Source organism: Martes martes (assembly GCF_963455335.1).
Source record: "Martes martes genome assembly, chromosome: 9".
NCBI classification, from domain to species: Eukaryota; Metazoa; Chordata; class Mammalia; order Carnivora; family Mustelidae; genus Martes; species Martes martes.
Genome location: NC_137896.1, coordinates 46,843,007 through 46,870,923, shown reverse-complemented (window position 1 = coordinate 46,870,923; position 27,917 = coordinate 46,843,007). Strand labels below are relative to the sequence as shown.

At 40.3% G+C, this 27,917-nt stretch overlaps 1 protein-coding gene and 1 pseudogene across 3 annotated transcripts in view; both read left to right on the top strand.

Moving 5' to 3' along the window:
- Window positions 1-27,917, top strand: part of NAPB (NSF attachment protein beta) — a 46,318-nt gene that overhangs the window by 1,643 nt on the left and 16,758 nt on the right. Inside the window, exons 2-5 of one of the 2 annotated variants that reach the window (XM_080812985.1) lie at window positions 15,141-15,220; window positions 17,900-18,016; window positions 19,811-19,857; window positions 20,011-20,088. In XM_080812985.1, coding sequence (XP_080669111.1) covers window positions 15,141-15,220; window positions 17,900-18,016; window positions 19,811-19,857; window positions 20,011-20,088 — 322 coding nt within the window. Of the gene's footprint in view, window positions 1-15,140; window positions 15,221-17,899; window positions 18,017-19,810; window positions 19,858-20,010; window positions 20,089-27,917 lie in introns of those variants that run through there. The other variant, XM_080812984.1, reaches the window with a different exon arrangement.
- On the top strand, window positions 24,617-25,290 carry LOC308349847 (ubiquinol-cytochrome c reductase complex assembly factor 1-like; annotated as a pseudogene). Its single transcript has one exon. The product of its transcript is annotated as a ubiquinol-cytochrome c reductase complex assembly factor 1-like (transcript).

Sequence of the window (27,917 nt, the reverse complement as noted above, 5' to 3'; positions counted from 1 at the left end):
ACCTCCTGTCTAGAGGTGATCTTAATGTCACAGAAGATTTCGAATCAGAATGTACTTCTCTGGAAGAGAATCTATAATTGGCAGAGGAAACATTACAGCGCTTGATACTGGTCTCAGGAGAACCCTCCTTTTGGTGAAGAGGTGTCGTGTTTATTGTTTTTATGAAACTGGGCCAAGTCTTGAGCCAGTAATCCTAAAAGGGTTTTAAAAAGGCTTTTGTTTATAAACAAGCATCTGTTTTCTCCTTGATTGTTGATACCAGTTTCATTGACAGAAGGTATAGGAAGACTTTAACCTTCGCCCTTTACAGTCAGTTTGCACAAAAGTAACTTCATCCTAGACCCAGATATGGCGGGCCAGTTGATTGTCTTAGCTTTTGGATGGGGCGGGGCGGAGGGGTGGTGGTGCTGCAAGGTACTTAGCCTCTTTGTGCATTAGTTTCGTCTGTTATAAAAAGGGGTAATAATAGTATATCTTATAGTGAGGGTTGAGTGAGTTTATGCTTGTAAAACATTTAGAACCATTGGAGATGGTGATTATGAAATATTAATTAGCATATTCATCAAAATTGCCAGCCACTACTTACCAAGGAAGCAAAGAGCCAGACAGATTAAGTGACTGCCAGATTTCAGAGCCAAAGACCGTTAGGACTAGGTCTTTGGTCTTTTAATTAAAGATTTGGAAGAGCTTTGTACCATGTAAGTTTATTTATCCTGTGGGGAACTGTGTTATTTTCAGTGATAGTTGGCTCCGGGAAAGTTTAGGGAAGAAGAGTACTCAGGGTTCTATGAGTTTTAATGGTATATAATTACTTGAAGCCGAAAACCAGGCCTAGTTTCTCTGTCAGTAACAGTAGGAAGACTGATTCTGTATCAGTTTTAGATGTTTAGAATCTTCAATATATTTGGCATCATTTGTACCTCTCCTCATTCTTCTAGGCTGGAGCACATGTTAGTCCACCCTGCCACCCTTCCTTTGATGTAGAAATTTCCCATCTACTTGTTATCCTTTCTTGAAACCACAGTCTAATCCATCTCCCTGTGTCAGACTCCTGAATTAACCGAACATACATAACTGATGTGTATCATGAGTATCATCCAAGCCCAATGTAGTTAAGAGCTGACCAGTTAGTGCTTTAAAGGGGGCAGGTGATGCTGTTCTGAAGACATGGCAGCCGTTAGAAGGTGCTCAGCATATTGTAGCATACTTTGTATGGACTCATTCTCATAATCCAAACTGCAGATTAAAATGTATTACGAGTTTATCTTCTTCACCCCCTGTTTATCCACCATCCACACAGGTTTTATGGCAATACTGTATTCTCTGTACTATTCTTTTTCTCTTCTTTGTTGCTTTCAGTAAGGTTAGATGAAAATACACATTGTATATTCCTGAGGAAAGGTCAATCATGTATTCTGTGTAAAAGGCACAACAAGTCCCATTCTTGTCTCCAAGATGTTAGCGAACCACTGAGGGATGCAGCCATCACAAAATACCTATTATGCGTGTTCTGCTTTTCTCCTTGACTGCCAGTTAGACAGTGGTGTGTTTTTATAGCTGTAGTATTGTATTAAAATTTACTATTTCTGAAGAGCTTAGCACAGTATAGCAAAACTACCACCAAAAGAGCAGTGTTTTCATTTCATTTATTCCCAGGGATGAGCTATGGAATTTTGTAGTTAATTTCTAATTCAATTATAGAAACTTAATGAACTGCCAGTAAGATCTTAAACTGGCCTGAGTGTGACGTAAAGTAGTTTTGAATTGCTAACGTCTCTCTTACTGTCTTTTCCTTGTTAATAGGAGGCCAGATTAGGGATAGCCTGCACAGTGCACATCACAGAGAATGGCTGCTTAAGAATGACAATTGGAAGATGTTCTGCATGGCTAAATGCTGCTTTCGCTTTGGGATGTTGCCCAGCCATAAAGCTTGTAAAGAGCCATGAATTTGGCAGTGTCAAATTTAATGAAAGACCCTATTGGGTTATCTTGATGCAATTATGAGTCTGTAATTTCTTAGCTATTTTTGAAAATTGGGAATATTTCAGGGCGCCTGGGTGGCTCACTGGGTTAAGCCTCTGCCTTTGGCTCAGGTCATGATCTCAGGGTCCTGGGATCCAGCCCCGCATCTGGCTCTCTGCTCAGCAGGGGGCCTGCCCCACCCCACACCCCCTGCCTCTCTGTCTGCTTGTGATCTCTCTGTCAAATAAATAAATAAAATCTTTAAAAAAAAAAAAAAAGTAAAGAAAATTGGGAATATTTCTTAAATATTGTAGGCCATTAATTATGAGTATTCTTCACTCAGCTTTATTTCTACAAAGACTGTTTTTAAGTTTTGCCAAAATGTGGTAAGGACATATAATAGCATTTCGAAAGCATTAGGGGCACCTGGATGGCTCAGTCAGTTAAGCAAGCAACTTTTGGTTTTGGCTCAGGTCATGATTTCATGGTGGTGGGATTGAGCCCTGAGTCAGGCTCCTTGCTGAATGTGGAACCTGCTTGAGATTTTCTTCTTCCCTCTGCCACTGTCCCTCCCCACCACCCCTCTTTAAAAAAAGGGGGGGGGTTTGGTTTGGTTTTCTAGTTTTAGTACCAAGTTATAGTTTGTGTATCAAATGATAAAATCTTTCTAGATTGGCCTTATTCTGTTTGCATTTGCAGTGTTCACCATTGGTTCTCTCACTGTTGTGAGCTCTGTGAGGTACACTTGTTTAGAAGAGGTAGGGAGGACTCATGGTGGTGTGTAGCTCCAGAATGTAAGCTCCTGGGGAGTCTGTCCTCTGTCATTGCTGTCACCCCACACCTCACTCGACATGTGTCATGCAGTAGGCACTTGGTGGATATTGGTGGAGAGAATGTGTGAATCCTCCTGCCATGCTGATTTTTTTCTTTTGCTTAGTTTTCAAGAGCAAAGGCAACAAAGTGAAGGGGAGTTCATGTCACTTCCTTCTATGTTTTACTTAAATATGTGTTTATTATAACTGTAGTAGCTACTACATATGTGAGAAAAATGCAAGGACTATGGAAAAGTTCCAGTTAAAAAGTGAAGTATTCCCTGAGTCTCTTCTCTCCTAAAGAAGAATGATACTCCCAAGAAGTAATGATTTTTAATTTTCTTTTAATTTCTCTGATGGTTACCACGGTAATTCTAAATAATTTTGGAATACCTCTACTTCCTGATTTACTATTTTAGACAGTATCTATTGACTCTGCTAAAAATGATGAATAGTTGCATGGCCTTGTATTTTCTCTCTTACCTCTTGATTTTACTTAGTTAACTGTCAATCTCTGAATATTAACGTTTATATATGAATAACATATTTAAATTGTAATTAGTTTTAATTTTTTTAAAAATTTTTAAAAAATTAATTTTTTTAAAATTTTAATTTTATAATTTAATTTCTTTAATTAAGTTGTAATTCTACTTTTAATTTTTTTTCCAATGGTTCCCTGTTTCTGTGAGTTACATAGTGGCCATGAGTAGGTTGTCCAAACTGGGATATTTTCGAGATGCCAAGAAGATGGGTGTAAGCCAAGGGTGTCTGTCCATCCAGCCAGGACACAGGATCATCCAAGTTCTAGGAGACTTTGCAATCTGTTCTTATGCTTCACTTTGTGTTCATTTGATTAGATGGTAAGATCAGTAAAGCTTTTGTACCTTTAAAGCATTTTCAGTGACTAACACTTAGGGTTCATCTCTTTAATCTTAAGCCTTTTCAGAATAGCTTTATTTTAGTTGTATCTCTCCTATTGAGCACACAGTTGGCTTTTGTTTTATGAGCAAATCTAAAAACCTTCAGTCCATTTACATTGTTTGTATGACTGGTATATAATTGGTTTTTAAATCTGTCATCCTGCTTTGTTATATTTATTATGTCTTTGTATTGATTATGTATGATGCTTTTATTTTCTTTCTTCAGGTGATCTCTCTTTTTTTTAAGATTTTATGTATTTATTTATTTGACAGAGAGAGAGAGAGAGAGGAAATGCTAGAAGTAGAATTTCAGAATGCTAACCATTTCTGTATTTAAATGGACTTATTATAAGTAACGGTAATTTAATTATAATCGAAATAACAGATCATTACTTTCTTGGCTTAAAGTACATATTCATGATAAGGAAGTCTCTGTCAACTTCTGTTTTAATGAGTGTTTTCATTAAAGATTGAAGAGTTATATTTTAAAGAAGATTTTATTTATTTGAGACAGAGGGAGAGAGAGAGCATGAGGGGTGGGGAGGGGCAGAGGGTGAGGGAGAAGCAGACTCCCTGCTGAGCAAAGAGCCAGACTTGGGGCTTGATCCAAGGATTCTGAGATCATTACCTGAGCTGAAGGCAGACTCTTAACCAATTGAGCCACCCAGGTGTCCCAAGCTTATATTTTGAAGGCCTCTTTAGTATCTGTGGAGACAAACACGATTTTTCTCCTTAGTGACTAATATGTTAATGAATGGATGTCCTCATATTAAACTGCTCTGGCATTCCTTGAATAAACCCTCTGGATTATGATATAATTTATATTTTTTTAATGTGCTACTCGATTCTGTTTTTAATTCTTTTCTTTTGAATTATTTTCTTTATGGTTCTTTTGTGTATAGCCCATCAGGTTGGAGTATCAATGTTACAGGTGCCTCATAAAAATAATGTAGAGATTTTCCTTTTAACCTCATGCTATGATTTTGAAGGTTTAAGTGAACCCTCAAACGGATTTTTTTGAACGTTCTTTAGTTCAGTAGTTTCTTCCCTCTGTCACTTCTGTGTTTTTGCATTTACCCTTCTTTCTTGATTCTTTATCTTTTTCCTCCAAACAACTAATATTTTTGACTTATGGGTTTTATTACTTTCCTGTTTTCTGCTTTTACCTCTATTGCTTTCTTCCATTTTTCCCTCTGGCTTTTTTGGGGTGAATGGAAGATGGTATTTTTTTTTTCACTATTTTCATTATTGTATTTATATGGATCTGAATATTCATGGATGAATTTTCCTTTAAAACTGTATTAATGTTTTAAATTGTATCCCCCCCCATCTTGATATATAGTGTTTTTTATTGTAATTTGTTTCCTCTTTAGCCCAAGGGTTTATGGGTTGTGTTCGAGGTGGAGGTGCTTTGATTTCTAGTTTTCTTTCATTATAATCAGAGAACTTAGTAAGGTTTTCTTTGCCCCTGATATATGATTGGTATTTATGAATGGCCCTTGCACACTTGCAAAGAAGGCAGATGTTCTCTTACTGGAGTGTATGCCTTGATAGAGATCCCTAAGATCTAGATATTGATTATTTTGTCAGGCCTTCCACGTCTGTGTTTATTTGTTGTCCACTTGACTTTCTTAAACTAAAAGGGGTATAGTCATATTTCCTTTTATAAATGCATTTGTCTGTCTTGCATTTCTTGTAGTTTCTGGTTTATAAAGTTGGCTACTTATATTTTGGTAAGTAGATGTTCACAATTAATATAATTTTGTTATGAATTGTGTCTTTAGCATTAGCAAGTGAATTTGATTTCTTTCATTTGGTATTTTTGAGCCCAAATTCTGCCTTGTCTAATTCTGGAGTAGCAATCCTTGCTTTCTTATTATTTGCATTTGTCTGCTTGAGGACTGTATTATGTAAGAGGATTACACATTCAGCCTGCTGCCATGTGACCTGTGCTGCCTGGCTCTGGGCAAAGTGCACTTCCCCTCCCCATTGAGTCTTCTCTGGCCCCTGACTGACTTTGAGGGAGTGTGTGGAAGGGGGATGCATACTCTACTTGAGCAGAAGCTGCAGGGGTCATCCCTTGCTTCTGCCCTGGTTTAAAAAAAAAAAAAAAAAAAAAAGGAGAAAGAAAGAAAAAAAGAGTACTCCAGATAGGGCTACATGCCAGAATAGAGAGATGACACATGGAGAAAGAACAAGCACAACTGGCCTGCAGTTACAGGTAAAGTGAGTGAGAGAGAAGCCTTTGAAGATTTGGGGGTTATTTGTTGTTGCAACAAATTAAACAAAAGTTGGTAGATGTATGTGGTATACTTTTGACCATCTCTTTAATCTTAAGCCTTTTCAGAATAGCTTTATTTTAGTTGTATCTCTCCTATTGAGCACACAGTTGGCTTTTGTTTTATGAGCAAATCTAAAAACCTTCAGTCCATTTACATTGTTTGTATGACTGGTATATAATTAGTTTTTAAATCTGTCATCCTGCTTTGTTATATTTAGTATGTCTTTGTATTGATTATATATGATGCTTTTATTTTCTTTCTTCAGGTGATCTTTTTTTTTTTTTTTTAAGATTTTATTAATTTATTTATTTATTTGACAGAGACAGAGAGAGAGAGAGAGATATCGATAGCAAGGGAGAGAACATATGCAGGGAAAGTGGGAGAGGGAGAAGCAGGTTCCCTGCCCAGGAGGAAGCCAGATGTGGAACTTGATCCCAGGACTCTGGAATCTTGACCCAAGCTGAGCCAAAGGCAGACACAACAACTGAGCCACCCAGGCACCCCCATGTGATCTCTTTTCTGTGCTTTTTTTTTTTTTTTTTTTTGGTGGGGGGGAATTTTGTATTTTTGTTCTACTGGTAACCTTTATACTATGAATCTTTTTTAATGCCCTTAGCTCTGGTAGGCATTTAGTATTTGTTTGATGTGGAAAACACCCTTTACCTATGTGCCAGTCCCTGAGCTTGTTCTAAATTTTTCCCTCTGTCCAGCATATGTGTGTGGAAGGACAGGGTTCAGTTATTTGTACTTTATTGGAACAGATGTCTCCATTTTATTTTTCTACCCTGTCTCTACATTTTTTCTCTTCTGTTTGATCTATAGTAAAACATATTCAGTGCCCCCACCACCAGCCTTTTCACTGATGTTCCTTAGTCATCTCCATAGTTGGAAGCCAGTGTGGTATTCCTTAAGTCCTTGCTTCCATCAGTTCCATCAGTAGTACTTATTCGTTAGCTTGGCTGGCTGTGTGATCTTTTTTTCCCTTGAGTTTCTTCAAAAATGTTGTTCCCCTGTTACCTTGCTTTGTATGTTGTCTTGCTTTGTATGTTGGTGTTAAAGTCTAAGTCAAGTTAACCTGCTTTTCTTAATTTTATAAGTGACTTTGCCTGGAAGCCTAAAGATTTTCTTGATTTATAAACTCTAATAGTCTTGGTGTGCCTGGGTGGCTCAATGGGTTAAGCCTCTGCCTTTGGCTCAGGTCATGATCTCAGGGTCCTGGGATTGAGCCCAGCATTGGACTCTCTGCTCAGCGGGGAGCCTGCTTCCCCCTCTCTCTCTCCCTGCCTCTCTGCCTACTTGTGATCTCTCTCTCTCTCTCTCTCTGTCAAATAAATAAAGTCTTTAAAAAAAACCTTTAAAAAAAATCTGATAGTCTTACTAGATATGTTTCACTGGGTCAGTTTTCCTAGTACATGACAGACCCTTTCGGTATTTAGATTCACATCTTATTTTGTTTCTATAAAATTTTCTGAAATTAGAGTTTTAAATATTATTTCAATATTTTCTTTTGTTTTACTCCCGTTTTCAGATACTACTTTTATCCTATCACTTTTTCTTGAATCCATTTCCTTCTCTTATTTCACTTCCATGCTCTTGGCTGTTTTCATTTTTCTCCTCAGCGTTAATAGAATTTGTTCTCCCCATAGGTATGTTCTAGCTAAGACTTTACTTCTGAGATGATGTGGTCTTTTTCTTTCTTTTCTTCTAGAATTTGAAATAGGAGTTCATGGTCTTATTTTTGTGTGTGCATGTAGGGAAGGAAGAACTTCACTTTTGTTCTCTACTCTCCTGGGTTCTCCAGACAGACTAACAAAAAAAGTAGTTTATTGAACACAGGTAGCAATGAGTAACTCAGAGGGGTAATTAGAACTGGGCTTATAGCGCCTTAACAAAGAACGAAGTATTTGTAGAGAAGTGTCAGGACAAAATAGTTTAGGCGTCTAAGGACGGCAAACTGGAAAACAAAGCAGTAAAGTTTGTTTGTGCAGGCTCATTTCCGTATGAACTTTCCATCTGCTTCATGACCATAAAACTTTCCCAAGAGAGGGGATTATGGCAGTCCTCATTTCTTAGAAATTTCTGTGTTTAATCAGATGCGGAAGCTCTGAGAAGGTGTCTTTCTGGATCTGCTATTCTCATTTTCCTCCAGCTCAAAATAATCTTTATGCCAAAGTGGTGTATTTTGGGGTGGCATATTCTGGTCCCCTGCATGCTCTTGCATTCTGAGTTTTAAGTTTCTGACCTGTGATGTAGTTTCATATCTATAAATGTTTGTTTAATAATCTTTAAATTATATGGAATTGTTTTTGTCTGCTTTGTGGTAGTTTGGGGGAACATTTTTGTCAGTTGCAAAGGTTTTATTCTTACTTCTTTCATGGTAGTTTTGTATGGATGCTGCTTGCCTTCTGTTTAGAGTGTCTTGGATTTTCTTGGGATCATAATAGCATGTGTTTCTGTAATGGGAGATGAAGGGTTTGGGTGCTTTCACAGGTTTCTTAGTTTAAATCCTCTCTTCCCTAGATACTATAAGGACTTTTTTTTTTTTTTTTTTTTAATGAAAAGTGTTAGGGAGGGGTGCTAGGGGTTTGGTGTGACTCTTGGTACTTTGATACTCCTTTGTTTCACAGGACTCTTAGTTTATTTCTGTCACTGGTTTTCTTTCCCTTCACTACCAAGCTTACATGGAGCTGCCTCTGCCTCTCCCAGAAGTCAGTTCTTCTGGAGGCTGCCACCTCTAGCCAAGTTTTCCTTGCATTTCTCTAGTTCTAGTGCTCCAGTGGCTGTGATGTTGTGATGTAATAAGAAATGTATATTTGTTCTTCATCCTTGGTTCCTGGCACAGAACTTGTAAAGGGCTTGTGGGATCCTCAGTGGTAAGAGTGAGAGAAGGATCTTCTGTATCACAATAAACCCCTTTCAGCATTACTAAAGTTTTTGCTAATGAGGTGACTGTTGTTGGGGCCCTAGGTGGCTTCAGAATGAGGGCTGGTCCTCAGAGGAGCCAACCATATGATTAGAGGGTTGGAACTTTCAGCCCCACCCCCAAACCTTCCCAGGAGAGAAGAAGGGTTGGGGATTGAATTAATCACCAGTGGTCAGTGATTTAATCAGTCATCCCTGTGTAGTGAAGAATCTTCCCAGAAGCCTAAATGGTGGGTTCAGAGAGCTTCTGGGGTGGTGAACATATGGAGGTGTTGGGAGGTGGTGCCCCTGGAGAGGGTGTGGATGCTCCTTGTACTCCTTCCAATATACCTTGCCCTGTGCATCTCTTCCTTTAGCTGTTTCTGAGTTACATCATTTGTGATCTTAAGAAAATGTTTTCCTGAGTTCTGTGAGTTCTTGAAAATTAATCATATTTGAGGAGGGGGTTGTAGGAACTCCTCATTTTTAGCCAAGTTAGAGATGTGAGTACCTTGAGGACCTACTACTTGAGAATGTTGTCTGAAGTAGGGGCAGTCTTGTGGGACTGGCCCCTTATCATGCTGGGGTCGCATTGACTCTGGGTAGTGTCACAGTTGAATTGAATTGTAAGACACCTCGTTGGTGCCTGCAGAGAACTGGAGAATTAGATGTGGAAAACCCACATGTTTGGTGTCAGAAGTGTTGTGAGTAGGGAAATAGCATTTCTGTTAATGGTGGAGATATTTTAAAGATTTTGAATTTTTCTCTCTTTTCTGGATGCTTTTTGTGTTTGCTTTTTAGTTGGATGATAAATGGGAAAACTTCCAAAAAAATGTAATGTGGGTAGTTTCTTCCACCCAGATCCTGAATGGTCAGCATTGTTATTGAGACCTGTGTGCTAGGTCCTGTTCTGGTCTCTGTCCCCAGGGTCAGCCAAAGGGCTAAAGTAATGTTGCTCACAAATAGTGAAAGTAAGGAGCTGTCCTAGTTAGTGGGTTTTTTCCCCACGGGTCCCAGGCACTCGGGAAAGTTATCCCTGTTTGCAGTCCTCTGATGTAGTTTGACATCCATTCAGGATACTTTGATTATGATAGAGTTGAATTTTGTCTCTAGTTCTGCTTTCACATTGAAACAGCACTGTCAGTGTCATTTTTTATATTTCTTCTCTGCTACTCTGTGATTTTAGAAGCAACTTTACTTCTCCCTCAGTAGTTGCCTCCTTTTCTCTTGGGTACATCTCATGATGTGTGTGCGGTTAGTCCCCATGATGCTACTTTAACGTCCCCCTCTTCCCACCTACAGTCCTAGAAGAACATGTACTAAGATTGTCAGTGTTTTGTAGTGCTCCAAAAATAGTTCTTATTCAGGATGAGGAAAAATCAAGACTTTAGATTATTTGAGGATTAATTAGTTTTTAAAAAATCAATGACTGATCTGTGTTTAGATGTTATGGGAGTTCTTTGAAATAATGGGCTGTAGTTTCCTGGGCTGGATTCTCTTCCCCGTGCCCGGCATCTGAATCGGAACAGACAGGGTGGGACTGTGAAGAGAGGGAGTGACTTGCAGGCTGGGCTCCAGGCACAGCTCTGTGGTTCACTGGCTCCTGGTGGGACATGTTGGGGCTCTCACCATGTTTCTTCAGTGGAACATGGGAGGTGGTATGGGCACTCAGATATTTTCCAAGCCCTGAAGTTAAATATTTTTTCCTCAGTGTTCTGATCTCTTCATGGGCGAGAACATTTTTTTTCTTAGTGTTTTCTGACACTGATCTCAGTGAATGTCTCCTGAATAAGCAATGTCAAGAAGGGAAGGGAGTCTGCCTTGCCCCTGTAATTGAGAGTTGGTGGAGTCAACTGAGGCTGCATGGGTGGGGTGGTGGGTGGTAGAGGTGATGGTGCTGGAGGTGATGTTGGTGGCAGTGGTGATGGTGATGAAAGTGATGGTGGTGGCAGTGGTGGTTCTTAGGGCTGGTCAGTTTCCTTTTGTAGTGCAGAAGGCGTTTTCTTCAAGTTCATGGTAGCATAATCTCCCCAAATAGTTAAGTATGGCTCAGTTTAGCTTCTCTTAATGTCAGTTCAGTGCCCTGTACTTATATTTATATTATATCACTTTATAATGTAGATTCCCTCTTAGAACTTACTTCTCCTTTCAAGGATCTTATACCTCACTTATGGAGGCTTTGAATAACAACCATTTGAATTATTTGAACATAAGTTCTGAGTATTTGTCCTTAAAATTCAGAAACATTAACTTTCACATGAATAGAACACAGTAGGCATTTGGAATGATTTCAGAAGTACATTTCTTCATAAATTGTTAAAGTTATGTTTTGTTTATGACAGGTGAGTTTTTCTAGTGCTTATAAAATGAGTATACTTCTCGTGAATCTGTTTTAGGAGAGGTGAGTGTCTTTAGTTTTTATAAAAATATATTCATTATTTTTATAATGATCACTGAACATGACATCAGGTTCAGCTCCACCACTGACCTTGACTGGATGACCTTGGGTGAGCCATTGACCTCCAGATACAGTTTTGTTTTTTCTTTTTTTAGTTTTATTTATTTATTTGAGAGAGAGCACAAGCAGAATGAGAAGGAGAAGCAGGCTCCCCACTAAGCAGGAAGCCTGACGAAGGGCTCAGTCTTAAGACCAGGGCTCAATCCCAAGACCCCCGGATCATGACCTGAGCCAGGCACCCGCAGATAGAATTTTCTCTTCTGTCAAATGGATTTAGCATCTTTCACTGTGGTTGTAATAATGATGGAAATGACATAAAATATGTGGAAATATCCAGCATAAAACCTAGCATAATGTAGGCGTTCTATTATTCCTAGCTGAATCTGTCTCCAAAAATAATAGGGTAAAGTACATTTTAATTACGCTAGTTTTATTTGGAAACCTTTAATAAGAATGATTGAACTATAATTACAGTGTAAGATTCCTGGTACACTTTAGAAAAATAAGATAAGAAAGTGGTAAGCCTTTGTTAGCTCCAGGGAATTATGGACGGCTAAGATCAAAAACTTAGGAATTTTCCATTGAGGTAATTAGCTGATTGTTGTTTTTTTTTTTTTTTTAAGATTTTATTTACTTATTTGACAGACAGAGATCACAAGTAGGCAGAGAGGCAGGCAGAGAGAGAGGAGAAAGCAGGCTCTCCACGGACAAAGAGCCCGATGCAGGGCTCGATCCCAGGACCCTGGGATCACAACCTGAACCACCCAGGTGCTCCAGCTAATTGTTTTGTTGTTGTTTTAATATATAAGGGTGTGATTGAAAGAAAGCTTTGCTAATTCTGACAATATATTTTTGGTGTGGCTTGTCGCCATCCTGTCATTCACTGTGTAACATAGCCCCCAAAGTTTTTTTTTTTCTTTTTTTGTGTGTGGGGTGAGGAAGAGAGTGGTACAGCTTTATATATAATAAATACTATATAATTCATCCATTTAAAGTGTCTAGTTCAATAGTTTTTACCATAGTCACAAAGCTGTGCATCCATCATAATCCAATTTTAGAACATTCTCATCGCCACCAAAAGAAACTCTACTCTCCTTGCCCCTGCCCATTTTTCTCCCAAACTCTAGGCAACCACTAATCTGTTTTCTGTCTCTATAGATTTGCTTACTCTGAAATGATATCTTATAATATGCTCATAGCTTCTTTCATTTAACATAATGCTTTCAAGGCTTATCCGTATTAGAGCTTTAGAGCACTTCATTTCTTTTTATTGTCCAATATTCCATTGTGTGCATATACCACATTTTTTTATCTTCTCATCAGTTGATGGACATTTAGGCTGTTCCCACTTTTTGGCAGTTATGAATAATGCTAGGGTGAATGTTTGTATACAAGTTTTTGTATGGGCATAGTTTTTTCATTTCTCTTGGGTGTGTACCACTGGGTCATATAATACTCTACATTTTGTTGTTGTTGTTGTTTTGTTTTTTTGTTTTTTTTAAAGGATTTTATTTATTTGGCAGAGAGAGGTCACAAGTAGGCGGAGAGGCAGGCAGAGAGAGAGGGAGAAGCAGGCTCCCTGCCAAGCAGAGAGCCCTATGCGGGGCTCGATCCCAGGACCCTGAGATCATGACCTGAGCCGAAGGCAGAGGCTTAACCCACTGAGCCACCCAGGCGCCCCTAGTACTCTACGTTTAACCTTTTGAGCAACTAACTAAATGTGGCTGCAGCATTTTACATTTCTACCAACAGTATAGGAGGGTTCTAATTTCTTTACATCCTCCCTAACATTTGTTATTATCTGTCTTTTGATTCTAGCCATCGTCGCAGGTGTGAAATGGGATCTCATTTGTGGTTTTGATTTGCGTTTCCCTGATGACTAATGATGTTGAATAACTTTTCATGTGCTTATTGGCTGTTTGTGTATCTTCTTTGAGGAAATGTCTAATCAGATCCTTTGCCTATTTTTTTAATTATTAAGTCATTTCTTTTTTTATTGAGTTTTAAGAGTTCATTACACATTCCAGATATAAGTCCCTTAGCAGACAGGCATGTCCCTTATTTGTACAAATATGCCCAAAAGTCTTTATGCCTTCAGTACCTGTATGTAATTATAATAATCATCTTGATTGAGTACAGCTTCTGGGTTAAGCCCTGCAGCGGCCACTGTATATGGATTATTTCCATTGATCTTTATAATGACCCACAGGTAGAGATTCTGTTATCTGCTGTTTAGACATGCAAAAACTTGAGGCACAGATAAGTTAAAGAATTAGCTTGGGTAAGACAATTAGTAGTTACCGCCTAAGGTGTGAGTCACACTGGAGTCAGTGTACTGCACCAGAGGCGTACTGACACAGAATTGTCTATGTCCCTCTGCTAGAGCTCATACCCTCTTTGAGTTTCTGACATATGCGTATGTGCTCACTGTTGTTCATATTCTGCCCACTTGCCAAGGGTCAGCCTTGATCTCCCCTTTCTCTTAGTCCTTGTGTCCTTAAACCACTCTGAATTCCTCACTGCATATGGTGTTTTGTCTTCATTCTTTGGTTATTTATGTTTATAGTGTAGATAGACAAGGTAGAGAAACATCATGTATTAAAGGGTCTTAGTTTAGCTTAGGAAGAACGAAGGCTGAATTAGAAAACTCTGGTGCAAGTTACAGAGGATTATTTTTGCCTTTGTGTAAGAGGACATGTCTGACAGCTAAAGCTGTCCCTCAGTGGAATCAGCTGTCTGGTGGAGAACTTTCCATAATATATGTATTCAAGCAGCAGTAGAGTTTCCTTCTCTCAGGATGTTATAAAATGCATTTCCACATGCATGGGGTGATGGGCTGAACACTGAGGCCCTTCCATGATGGAGAAGAGCTTGTCTCCTGCCAGAGGTGATAATGTTGCAGTCAAAAAGCATGGCTTCAGGGACGCCTGGGTGGCTCAGTTGGTTAAGCAGCTGCCTTCAGCTCAGGTCATGATCCCAGCATCCTGGGATCGAGTTCCACATCGGGCTCCTTGCGTGGCAGGGAGCCTGCTTCTCCCTCTGCCTCTGCCTATGCTTGCTCACTCTCTCTGCCACTCTCTCTCTGACAAATAAATAAATAAAATTAAAAAAAAAAAAAAAGCATGGCTTCAGGTTTTTGTTTTTGTTTTGTTTTTATTTTTTTATTTTTTTTAAAGATTTTTATTTATTTATTTGACAGAGAGAGAGATCACAGTAGACAGAGAGGCAGGCAGAGAGAGAGAGAGGGAAGCAGACTCCCTGCTCAGCAGAGAGCCCAATGCTGGACTCGATCCCAAGACCCTGAGATCATGACCTGAGCTGAAGGCAGCGGCTTAACCCACTGAGCCACCCAGGCGCCCCTTGTTTTGTTTTTAAAGTCTGGATAAACATAGTGCTAAACTCTTAAAAAACAGGGTAAAAAATGTCTTTAATCTTCAAGTTTCAATCTTATGCGAATATTGTACTTCTTGTTTCTCCAATTGACCTAAAACTTCAATTTCTATACATGGAAAACTCTGATTAAAAACTCGAGCTCTGACATGTGCCAGATCTGTATTTGAGTCTCAGTTCTGTGGCATCCTTGCTGTGTGACCTTGGGGTATTTACTTTACTTTTGTATGCCTCAGTTTCCTCATTTAGAAAACAGGAATAATAAGTGTGTACCCTTTGAGCGAGGAGCTAAGATTTTTTACTTGTCTGGTGCATAGTAAATGCTCATTAAATGCTTATTATTTGAGGGAGGGAGAGTTAGAGATGTGGATGGTTGCTGTAGGAAAACTTAACCTCGTTTTTAAATTTTTCTCAGAGGAAACACAAAAATAGAAGAGGCTTGTGAAATGTATACCAGAGCTGCAAATATGTTCAAGATGGCTAAAAATTGGAGTGGTATGTATAAAGTTTTGTTTTTTTTGTTTTGTGTTTTTTTGTTTTTTTGGTTTTTTTGCTTTTCAGGCAGATAACTTTAAAATCATCTTGAAGGAAGAAATAACTGTCTGCATTCCTCCTGTTGGCTGAGACAGGTGTGCTTGCTGGAATAACTGGTGTGGCCACCATGGCCTGGGAGAAAAGAACCTTGATCTAAGTGAACAAAGCCTGTTTTTTGTTTGTTTACCTAAACATTGGTTGAGAATTTCTTACTGTGGGAGGTGCTCTGTGGTAGCTGCTTGAGATTACATTGAGAAATGTGACAGTGAGAGAGTTTATTTCTATAAACTCCAACAGATTTATTGTTACTTTTTAACATAATGCTTTCTATCCAGTGAAATTACACGTAACAAAATCAATTCCAAAATAGTGGAATTATTTTATTGGTCTGAGAAAAGATGACTCTTTCTAACAGTGATTTGAGAAACAAACTTGTCCCGTACTATAAAAAAGGGGCTTGTTATGTCCCTGTGATAGGGTCTTTCTGTAATGAAAATGGAGCCAGCCTTCGGCTAGAACAGGGACTGGGTCTTTAGTCCTGGCTTGCACCTGCTACATGATCTAAAGTAGGGATGTTGCCCTCTACACAAATCTTTTCCTCATCTGCTTTTTTCCCCTAGCTTTATTGAGATATAATGGACTATAATATTGTATAAGCTTAGGGTGTATACTGTGTTGATTTACCCATTAAGGCTGACACTTTAAAAGCATTTCAGTGAAGAAATTGCTGTAGAAATATAAGAATCTGAATGAAAGGTCCTTTCTGAGTAAAATTCACTTACCGATTCAGTTTTAGGTTAAAAGGATAATGTATGTTTTCAAAATGTACTTAGACCTGAATTATAACATACTGAAAACTGTAGAGGAGAAAAGAGCATTGTCTCACCATTTGTATCTTTTGTATCGTATAAAGGTATGGTCTAAGGATAGATTTGCATGTACTGATGAGATTGGCCAATGTATGCATAACAGGAGCCAATCTGTTGGAAGCACTTTACTTGGGAGGCCCAAGCTATTACTGTACTCTCCTGAGGCAGAGCCCATCAGAGCTGCCATTCAGTTAGCTGCTGCCACATGTCCTTGCCTACTCCCCTGGCAGCCCCTCCTGTGGGACCGCCAACCCCATGATTCACCAGTTTAAAGGTTAAAGCGTGGTGGGCAAGAGTTCCCCAGCCCCACTCCAGTGGGGGACCTCTTCCTCTCTGATTGCTCAGTGCCTGTGCCATACTGATGTCTGAGATTTTCAACACTGCCTGGGCTCTCTTTTTCTCTGGCCAGAGCCAGAGTTGAGCCTGGGCAGGCTGGATCAGGAGTCCGTACTGATTCTTTTCTTTTCCCTCAGGTGGAAGTCCAGAAGCCTGAGTAGGAATTGTGTGGTTACCTCTGGAAGAGGAGTCAGAATAAGGGATGATAGCCAAAGCTTTGTGGAATTGAATGCTTTATTTCTTAATACCAGCAATGGGTTTTTTTGGTGTCTGTCATGATTTTCTGTACTTTTCTGAATCTTTTTGAAATGACTAACAATATTTTTTTTAAGTACCAAAAGGTCTTATGATGTTCATCATGTTTTTCCTGGTGGGGGGATCTCTTTCCCATCTATTCCTATAAGTGCCGACTTCCCTATTCCAGACCTCACTGAGCTGTGACCCCACAGGCCTTGTGCTTCCCAGTCTGTGGTGGTTCTCTCTGAGCCAAGAACTTCATGACACTGGGGGCTAATCCTTGTCCAGGTTCCTCGTGCTGGCATTAAGGCATTAAAGCCTTCCAGAATTGTCCCCATAGCATTTTAAGCCTTCACCTCCCCTGCCCGCTGTGTTCATCCCTCCTGCAGGTACCATGTTCCAAGCTTTTTCTTGCCTTTAAGCATTTGTTCCTTGTTCATGTGACTCCTGTGACTAGGCATTCCTTCCCTCATTCTTTTCTGCCACTCCAGAATCTATAGTCCCTGATCAAAACCTTTTCTGAAAAAATTCTGTGCATAAACCTTTCACATTATGTCTTGTCCCAGCAGAAACCTGGACCACACCTAACCAAACCCATCCTTCATCCCAGAAAGAATGTGCAAGTTTTCACACTAACTGGGAGAAAAAAACATGTTAAACCTCATATGAAGTTCAGTCAGATTTTGTTATAACTTAAGAAACTTTGAGTTTTGAAATTGTGGGCCTAATTTTCACTCTTTGAGATACTTACTTTGTCCGAGAAGATTCCGTTAGCGCTTTCTTCAACAATGACAGCCAAGTCCATTGGACACTGTGAGAAAAAAGATGAGCAAATAAGTATCCCTGACCGCAGTGTTTTACCTTTCTTTAAACACCTGTAGCCTGAAGCCCTGGTCAGTGTTCAGTATATGCTAGAGTTGAACGGGACTGGCTCTGGTACTAAATGGAGACCTGTTGCCCAGGTGCCACTTGGAGGTTTCCTGGGGCTGAGAGATACTTCTGTCACTGTTCAACTTGATTCTGGTTTCTTTACACATATCTGAGTTGCACTTGACCACATTTACATGTGCTTTTGACTGAAATGCTGCTTTTCAGTGACAAGGAACTTTTCCAGGAGTAGGTCCAGTACTTAAGAGCACAGACCACCCTGGGAACACCTGTTCCTCTGTGATTAATTGTAGTGACTTGTCTTCTTCAGCTGCAGGAAATGCATTTTGTCAGGCAGCCAAGCTCCATATGCAGCTTCAGAGCAAGCATGATTCTGCCACCAGCTTTGTGGATGCTGGCAATGCTTACAAGAAGGCAGACCCTCAAGGTAAGAGGCACCTCCATTTCTGCGTAACTAGAACCATAGGGTCAATGTCAGGGACCTTTCTCACAGGGTATGCTGCTCAACCTTGGAGTCCTGGGAAAAATAAATTTTTGTACTTTGGGTTGATAGACATTTTAGTAATTTTAGGGATTTTTCCATAATCATTTTGAGGTTTTATGAGGAGAAATTATGTTCAGTTTATCCTGGCTATTTAGTTGACAGCACTGTTTTCTTAAATGCCATTTAACTTTATGAATATATTATTACTTAGTAAAGAAAAGGAATGGTCCCTCACTCCTAAATACCTGGTGCATTTTAAGATCCAGTTAATGGGAGATTATAATATCTGATAGGTAAAAACAACTTATCCACACAATATTCATCTGACTTTTTGAGGAATGATTTTCAAAGTACTGGTTTTGAAGAAAGAATGAACTTGTGTATTTAAAGTGGCAAAATTTTGCAAATATTATTTCTTTTCTAGTTAAGAGTATACACTTAGTGATTAAAAGTACTAACTTCTTCCTATAGCACATGCGCTAGTAGCTGTGGAGTCTCATTTTTCTCTTTTAGCAGTGCATTTTAACACAGAAATCCCAACTTTTATTATGAATATATAATTGAGAATGAAGCTGCTTCCAGGGCTTTTGTTAAAGATTAATCACATTCTGTTTCCACATGTTAAAAACTGGGCATGGCCTAAATGAACGGCACAGATAGAATGGTAAAATTACAATGCATCAGTATTCTAGAATATGATGCAGGCATTAATAAAGTCCCTGGATTCAGAGCTTCTTCAATGAGCTGGTCAATATCTACATGGTAACCAAAGAACCACATGAGAATTGAGATCTCAAATTTATGAAGAAATGTGTGCACATAGAAATGCATCCATAAAACACTGGAAGGAAAAGTGGATCAAAATACTAGCAGTGGGTTTGAGTGGCATCGTGGGTAGGTTATTTTTCTGTATTTTTAAAGATATAATAAACCACATTTCTTAATATAGCTTGGGAGGAAGTTGCTTTTAATTTTGTTAATCTGTGCACCTTTCTAATGCTTCAGTCAGGCCTTTTCTCTTTGCTACCTCCTTTAAAGCAAAAGCAATAAATTTGGAGCTGTCACCCATATGTCAGCCTTATAAAGACCACCATTTTGTGACAGGAAATTTGTTGGCTCAGTGTTTCAGAAAATTAATAGAATTTATTAGCAGTATCACTAAATTTTTTTTCTTCCTTTTGGCATATATTGGTACACCAAAAGTTAGCGTCTTTTAATGTTGTTTGAAATGTTGACTTTGAGTTGTTTGAACAGGTATTTCGAAGTGCTTTTGATTTTGGCTGCATGAAGAATCAAATCTATTGAAATGATCTTCCTTATGAAGGACTGTCTTCTAGAATTCTATAATATGTTATATATATGATATATATGATATCATTTGAAGAATGTTTTTACATTTATGTTTTAGCAACTAGAGCTGATCAGGGTTGATGACAGCCCACTTGGTTTTGTCTGCTTTTTAATGTAGTCTTGGCCCTGGCTGGGGTCTTCACGGTCAAGTTGAGAGTACTGAGCCAGTCCCAGGCCAGCTGCAGTTATCCCTGCTGGGAACTGACCATACTGAGGGGTCTGTCCTTGTGTGTGATTTCTGCTTGCTTTTTACTAACTCACCTGCCCACCGTCCACAGCAAATGCAACCTCTTTAACATTCTAGTGACAGCCAGGAAGATAGGCTCCCCAGAACCCTCTTTGACTGAATGGATTTTTCATTGTTTTTCTTAAATGCCTTCGCTTCAGAGGCTATCAACTGCTTAAATGCAGCCATCGACATTTACACAGACATGGTAAGACACTGCCTTGCTTGAGTGGCTATGGGGTGGAATCCTGGAGATGGCTTACAGTTGTACTTTTGTCGTTGTTTTTTGCTTCCCAAAGGGATTGGCATTCAAAATGGTAAAAGCAGAACATGACTCTGTATTTTTGTTTTTTTTCCCCAGGGAAGGTTTACAATCGCAGCCAAGCACCACATCACCATTGCGGAGATCTATGAGACTGAACTGGTAGACATTGAGAAGGTAAGCCAGGGCATAGTTCCTCCATAGCTGGGTATGAGGCAGGTGGATGACATGACTCGGGGAGCCCTCTCCCTTCCAGCAGAGTTAAGGGGTACAGTGCCATTGAGATGGCTTCATATGGAGGGTGGAGGGCTTGACAGACTGAAGACTAGATGGGCCTCTGTTGGGGTGAGTGCATGGCCCCTGAGAGCCGGGTAAGGTTTACCAGGCCTTCCTGTTATCTCTGCTCTAGGTGACTCATGTCAGGATGGTGGTGTTAGCAGAAGTCTTTCTCTTGGTCACCAAGGCCTCTGTGGCCCTGTGAAGGAAGCTTCAGGACTGCAGGCATCTTCACACCTTTATATTCAGGTCCTCACCTGGAGGACGAAGGGAGCTGAATGCCAGCTTGGCCACACCTGGTCTGGTTGGCTGAGCTCTGGTTTATAGTAGCAAACGAAGAGAGGCAGGAGAAAATGCTCACTGAGCACCACTGTTTCTCAGGCTCTGTTCCTGCTGGCATGCTGTGGATTTAACTGCTTTCCAGCTTTACAACACAGAGGTCCCTTTATGGGTGTGGGAGTTTGGACTTGGAAGGACTGCACTGCCTGGAACCACTTAGGTTGGAACCAGCAGAGCTGAGGCAAAGCTGGCCCCAGCATGCAGCTTCCTCCTGTTTGATACTGTCTTCTCAGTCAGGAGATGGCTGGCAGGGCTCAAGGTACCTCGGCAAGAGGAAGACATTTGTCATACTCCAGAGGCTGGCGCAGTTCTGGAGACAGATGTTTCCGTAACACTGTCCTAAGTACTATAGAAGGAAGACAGGAGGTGTGAGTGAGAAAGACAAACAGTAGTGGAGTCCATTGGTTGTTCCTGCCAGGCTGGTGAGCACCAGGCTTGCTCTTAGGAGTACAGTTGTGTCCTATCTGAATAGTCAGAGCATTCCTTGAGCCTGCTCTGGCATCAGACAGGCGTCCTTCTTCCTCTCTTTCATCTTATGGTTTCTCACCCTCTGGCACAGGTGCCTAATGGTGCCTCCTCTTCTCCCCACGCTCTAGTGTGGGGCACCCGGGGTTGACTCCTTATCTTCCCTCACTCCATATTGCTCCCTTGGTACTCTCTGTGCACTCAGCATCATAGCTTTACAGATCATCTGTATGCCAGTGGCTCACAAGTCCATCTGCAGTCCGCACCTCTCTCTACATCTCAGATTCTACCCTCCTGTCTGTGACCATCACCTCCAACCCAGTGTGTCTGAGTCAGAATTCTGATACCCCACCATGATGTTCCCCTCCGAACCATAGGCATCCCTGCCTTCTTTTCTGTACATTCAGCCTGTAGGCGATTTCTCTGATGGTGTCCTCCATGCTCCCACATCTGGGCACCTCTCACTACCTTGTTGTCAGCTTTCCCTGGATCTCTGCAAGGAGCCTCCTAATTGGCCTCCCTTCTTTTCCTGCTGGAGTTCTGAGTCCTGGGCATAGGGTCCTCATCACCCCTTCTTTTGGATTCACCCTCTTCTGCTTCTGTGCATTTTCTTAGGGAAAGGGGGCTTTATACTGACAAATAGCATGTTGACCGAAATTCTAGGGGGCCGTCAAGAGGATAGGTGTAATATGTTAGCAAGTTAGCAAGATGGACACTGTTGCCAACATAAGAAATTTTCTCCTGATACGAAATGGTAATTTCATATATATTACACTGGTTTTGATACTGTCAATAATAGTGACCCTCTACCCCAGTGTAAGGATTGCCAGAGCAATCCTTGTCAAAAGTACATCAGATTGTGTCTCTACTGCTTACAACCTGATGTTGCCTCCTCTTTACCCAGAGGAATAGCCTTGGAGATGGACTCTGAGGCCCCACTGATCTGCCTCTTCACCCGTGTGCCTCTCTGAACTTTCTTCTTGCTCTGCCTCACCCTTCTCCCCCACGCTATACCATGCTGTGGCCTCCATGGCCTCTTTGCTGATCTTCACACATGCCAGATGAGCTCCTATCTCAGGACCTTTGTACTGCTGTTTCCTCTGTGGAGCTTTTCCACAAATGCCTACATGGCTAACTCCCACTTGTCCTTCACATTTTTGCTCATTTGTTACCTTTTCCATGAGACTTATCATGACCACCTAATTAAAATTGGAACCCTGGCCTGTCACGAATACATACCCAGACACCTCCCCCACCTTAGCTTTTTCCTTTTTTGCAGCACACTTATTGCCTTACATCATATGCTACAAATGCTTGCTCATCATTCCTGTTATTCATCATCTTTCCCTACACTAGAGTGGGTGCCTGTATCTGCACAGAGCTTTGCCTCTGGTTTACTGATGTATCCCAAGAGCCCAGAACTCTGATGAATAAGCAGATAATGCACCCATCTCTTCCATGGCAGTGTACTTACCAAAGCACATAGAATCTTGGTGCGGGGAGTTGTCTCTTACTGCTAAAGTTGGATTGGCATTGTTAACCTTTGCCCTCTGACTTCATGCTAAGCACTACCTTGTAGCTGTGCAGCACAGAATTCACTGACTTTTACACAGAATTCATGATTTGGCCATCTTTTGTCATAATATGCCATGATTTTCTAAGAATACTTTGCTTGTGACTAAATCAGGGCCACTGAGTGTGTTGCATGTACCCCCTTTCATTGGGGAAGCTATCTGTAGACTCTGGAGAGAGTGAGGAGACCCAAACCTGAACCCTTCTTCGCTCCCTGGTGCAGAATTGATAATGAACAGAAAGGAGATGTGTCTGGTGTGGCTGGGATTTTTTTTTGGTCAAGGTGTCTTGAAGGGCTCAATATCTTTATTGAGGTTGAATCATCTTGCGGGGACAGCAGTCATGCAGAGCGTCTTTCTAGCAGAGGTTGCATTGTGGCTCCTTGCCCAGCATGGTCAGGAAGGAACTCTGAGTCAGGAGCCCACAGCACCATGCTGCCTCTGCTGCCAGGGCATGTTTTCGGGCAACCACTTCATACATGGGTCTCCATAAAATTCAGAGTGGATAAAATGATCTATAGCATACTCTTGTTTTCCTTCTTTTAAAAAATTTTTTGATTTGTCATGGCAGCTTCTAACGCCTGGATGGTTTTCCTGCCATTCTACGAGTTGGCCAGCAGGTGGCATCTCCCTTCGCTGATGTGATATGCCCTTTTGAAAGCAATTTAAGAGTATTACTCAGCAAACGCAGGGTTACCTTGTGGTGTTCCCTGATGTTTGGGCTCCTGTGTTTATTATTATTTTTTTTTCCTAAGGTTTTACTTATTTGACAGATATTGAGAGAGAGCAAGCACAAGCAGGGGAAGCAGCTGGCAAAGGGAGAGAGAAGTAGGCTCCCTGCATAGCAGAGACCCTCCCTCACCCCTCCCCCATCATGACCTGAACCCAAGGCAGACACTTAACTGACTGAGCCACCAGTTTAGAAACATTATTGCCTTTGCTTGGTGCACGAAGTTTAAGTTTGAGAAATCAGTTATATTATCAGTTATATATATTGTTTGAAAAATCAGTTGTATATATATAATGTAAGGTACCTTACATTTCATTTACTACAAATGAATTTTTTTCCGTGTTAATACAAGCTGTTATATGTTCTCTGATTTAGTTAGTGAACAACAAAGTGTGGAGTTTCAAAGACTCACATTATTTATTTGATTTTATGAATTAAACAATAATAAATGGGTCCTCTTTAAATGGGCTTTTTAGAAAAATTTTCTTAAGATTCAGTCATTTCCTTTAAAGAGAGAGTGTGCACATGCGTGTGTGTGTGTGAGCAGGGGGAGGGGCAAAGGGAGAGGGAGAGAGACAGAATCTTCAACCAGATTCCTCACTGAGTGCAGAGCCTGACTCAGGGCTCAATCTTATTCCATGACCCATGAGATCATGACCTGAGCCCAAACCATGAGCCAGATGCTCAAACAGCTGAACCACACAGGTGCCCCTAAATGGGCTTTTAAATGACCCAGAGGAACTGTGATCCATTTCTGTTTCAGCCCCTCAAGAACATGATTTAATACTGTTTGTTACTGTGTAGGTGTGCCTGTGTCAAGTTCATGTTAGGTCCTATCTAGGGGTATATGTTCTAAAAGAATTGATCCCATCTGAAGACCGTTTAAATCTTATCTACAAAGTAGACTCTTTGTGACTTGGAAATTGCATTTGCTTTAGGACACTGATGAGGACCATAGTCCTAGAGGGTCTTGTCTCTCATTTCAGGATTCATATATTTTCCAGCATCGTGACATTTACCAGATTCCCCAAGAAGGAATATTATTGCAGTTCCTTTGGTGGGCTACTTAAATAGCAGGATAACAAGCTGGTTTTGTATTTATTGTTATGTGTGGTGTTGCTATTGGTGCTCTACTTTTGATATTTATTATGGTCTTTGAAATTGTAAGAAACAGCAAGCAGATTTCTAATGGGAAGGGTCTACTTGTGCCTGGTAAATTTCACTACATTTTAAAATTCTAAACCAGGTGTGGACATCCAAAGATGACCTGTGAGGCTGTTGCCAGGCACCCACTGGTAAAAGGACAACATAGGCAAAGGGTGGGGGCCACGGGGACTCTGGAAGCCGCCCCCCCTTACCCAGAAATAGTTGTAGAGGAACATGGTATTGCCGGTGCGAGTCCTTAAGAACCAGATTACTATTTCCCAGTGGGTTCCAGTATGCAGCCAATTGGTACCTATATCTTCTACACAGGGATAGTACGGCAGGTCTCTGTCTGGTACTTTCCAGTGTCCTCAGAAGAGCCAGTCCCTAGAATATGGTGGATCAGAACTGATTCCTGGGATAGATGTTCAGTGGAGTAGGAAGTATCACACCACAAATAAGCTTTCTACTACCAAGTATTCTCTACAGCCTATGGAGGAGGAGGTTGGTGCCTTCATGAAGATAATAGAAGCCATGGGATTTACAGGACCTTTGAAATACAGTAAATGGAAGATTAAGGTTGTAGCCCTGCGCATGTATACTAGCTGTGTGGAGAAAGCTGACTTCGAGGAATTCTTTCTAAGGTGTCAGATGCCTGATATGTTCAATTCATGGTTTCTTATGACTCTGCTTCACATCTGGATTTAGTCCAAATGAAACAGGAAGGGCAGAGTGGGAAATACTTGTGTGGGATCATAGTTCATTTTATGTGGGACGATGTTGCAGTGTGGCAGAGTCATGGGGCTTAGTTCTGCTTTAGATGATCCTATCAGATGGGATCACAAAATGGGTTAATGTGGTTTTTTCCAATACGATGTTCTCCCTACAGAGTGAGGAATGAACAGAGTTTATATATCTATTATAAAAGTCATACATGTTCATAGATTAAAAAATCAAACAGTAAAAAGCATTTAATGTAAAGATAAGTGTCCTTTCCCCATCCAACCTCCCAAAAGTAACCTTTTTTTTTTTTTTAAAGATATTATTTATTTGACAGAGAGAAAGATCACAAGTAGGCAGAGAGGCAGGCAGAGAGAGAAGGGGAAGCAGGCTCCCTGCTGAGCAGAGAACCTAATGCGGGGCTCGATCCCAGGACTCTGAGACCATGACCTGAGCTGAAGGCAGAGGCTTAACCCACTGAGCCACCCAGGTGCCTCAGAAGTAATCATTGTTAAGAGCTGATATGTATCTTTCTAGTTGTTTCCTATATAAGTGTAAATTATAAATATGTGTCCTTTAACATAACACAAATGGGCTTAACCATACAGTTCTGCATCTTGGCTTTTTAACTGAATACTTTTTTTTTTTTTTTTTTTTAAAGTAATCTCTACCAACCTAGGGCTCAAACTCAGGACCCTGAGATCAAGAGTTGCCCCAATGACTGAGACAGCCAGGTGTCCCTATATGAGATATGCTTTTACTTTATGATTGTTTTTAAAATTCAAAATTTTTTAACTAAGAAATCCCTTTAATCATGAATCTCATTGATAACCTAGTCAGTTACCTCTTTTCAGGTGGTAATCAACTGTTTCCACTCCGGTGTATATCTTTAAAAGCTTTCTTCTGTGTTATCTATAGAAAATATATAATGTTGGTTTTGTGTGTGTATATTTGATTATATATATCATCCTGTGTACTAATATGCAATCAATATGTACTTAATTTTTTTTTTCACTCGACAGTATGTCCTGGAGATTTTTCCATGCTACATGGGAGTTAAGTGGGAGGTCGGCACCACATTGTATTTGTTATAATTATTTTCACACACTCCTATATCATTGTCAAATGGTATCCTGTGCTTACTCTCTATATAAAATTGTGGTCTTTGAGGCTAAATCATGGAGGTGATGGTTTCCTACTGAGAGGATATTTCCAAATTCTCATGTCTTTGGAGGAATTGTATATATAGGAATCACAGTGGACATATGTTCATCTTAAGATGTTTTCAGTGACATTTACATGCCTTTCTCTGGGACAGCAGACCATTGGCATTTCTGTTCATTCTAAAAGGAGGATAGCGTATGTCAGAATTTTAGCTCCTATATAGCAGCGTCATCATCATTTGTTTTGGAGTCAGTGAGTACTGACTGTCTTTGTAAGTGTGTTCTTTGGTTTCTTGTTCATTTTTTTTCCACTATCAGGCCTTTCTGCTGTCTTTGCTACCCGGAGTGGGTCAGCAGCCTTGAAGCTGTTCGTGTAGCTGAGTGTTCCACATGCCCTCAGGTACTTACTGTCCAACTCTGGCAGCACCCAGTGGATATAGGGTGGTACTGCTAGTACCAAATCACTTAATGACAACCAGTGACAACCCCAGCCAAAGCTTTAGCTGACTGCCATGCAGTGGGACAGTAGCTCTTCTGATTAGCCTGTTTTTTCTTGTCACCATTGACTAAACTTGCCTGGACGTTAGACTGCTAGAACCATGTGGGCACATGGCTTAATGAGCTATAGGTTACTGACTCTTAAACCTCAGGAACCTCTTAGTTATCACCCCCCACCATGAATTTCCTTTGGACCTCCATAAATATCTCCATCATGATCTCCAGCACTTTGAACCTTCTGTGTTACTTTATAATGTTAGTTCCACGTGACTGCATGCTTTGTAAAGGCAGGAGACCTGTCTTAACCACATGTTTTTGCTTACATGGTAAAGCAAAACACTGAATGAATAAATACTTGTTGAATGAATGAATAAATTGAATTTCAGCCTCTGAAATTCTGTTTTAAAGCCCCCCGCCCAAAAAATGAGCTGTGACAACCTCTTTTCTCTGAAACTTCTCTGTTAAGCCACTAGATAAGGCTTTCCTTTCAACTACAGCCTCTGTCAAAACTTGGGAATATCATAAAGTTTGATTATTGTTCTAATTAGTATTATTAAAAACCAAGCTTTGGTTTTCTTTTTTACTATGATAAATCTAGCCGTAGTTTACAGTTATAACGTTTTGATGAACCACTATCATTATTTAAGAACTACTAAGTTAAACCAAATTGTCAACATTTGGCCATTTATTTTTACCCCCAAAACAGCAGTTACAGACAATTCAGCCCAACACTGTTCATTGAGTTCTGGTGTTGTAAGAACTGTAGAGATAAGTAGTGACACTCCCCACCGCCCCCTTAGGAGGTATAGGGGGCCATCATTTGAAATGCAGCTTGCCTTCATTCACTTAGCATCTATTTATTGAGCACTACTGTATGATAGACATGCTAGGCTCAGGGACATAATGGTGAGTGAAACTCTCATACAACCTGCCCTCGCAGAGCTTACATTTTAGTGGGAAAATAAATGCATTGATCAGATCATCCCACAGGCATGTGTATGTGACAGCTCTGACAAATGCTCCAAAGGAATCTGTCCCAGATGTTTTCTGTGTGTGTTTATGTATTTGTAAAAAGAGGGCCACGGTGTGTCTTTCGTGTAT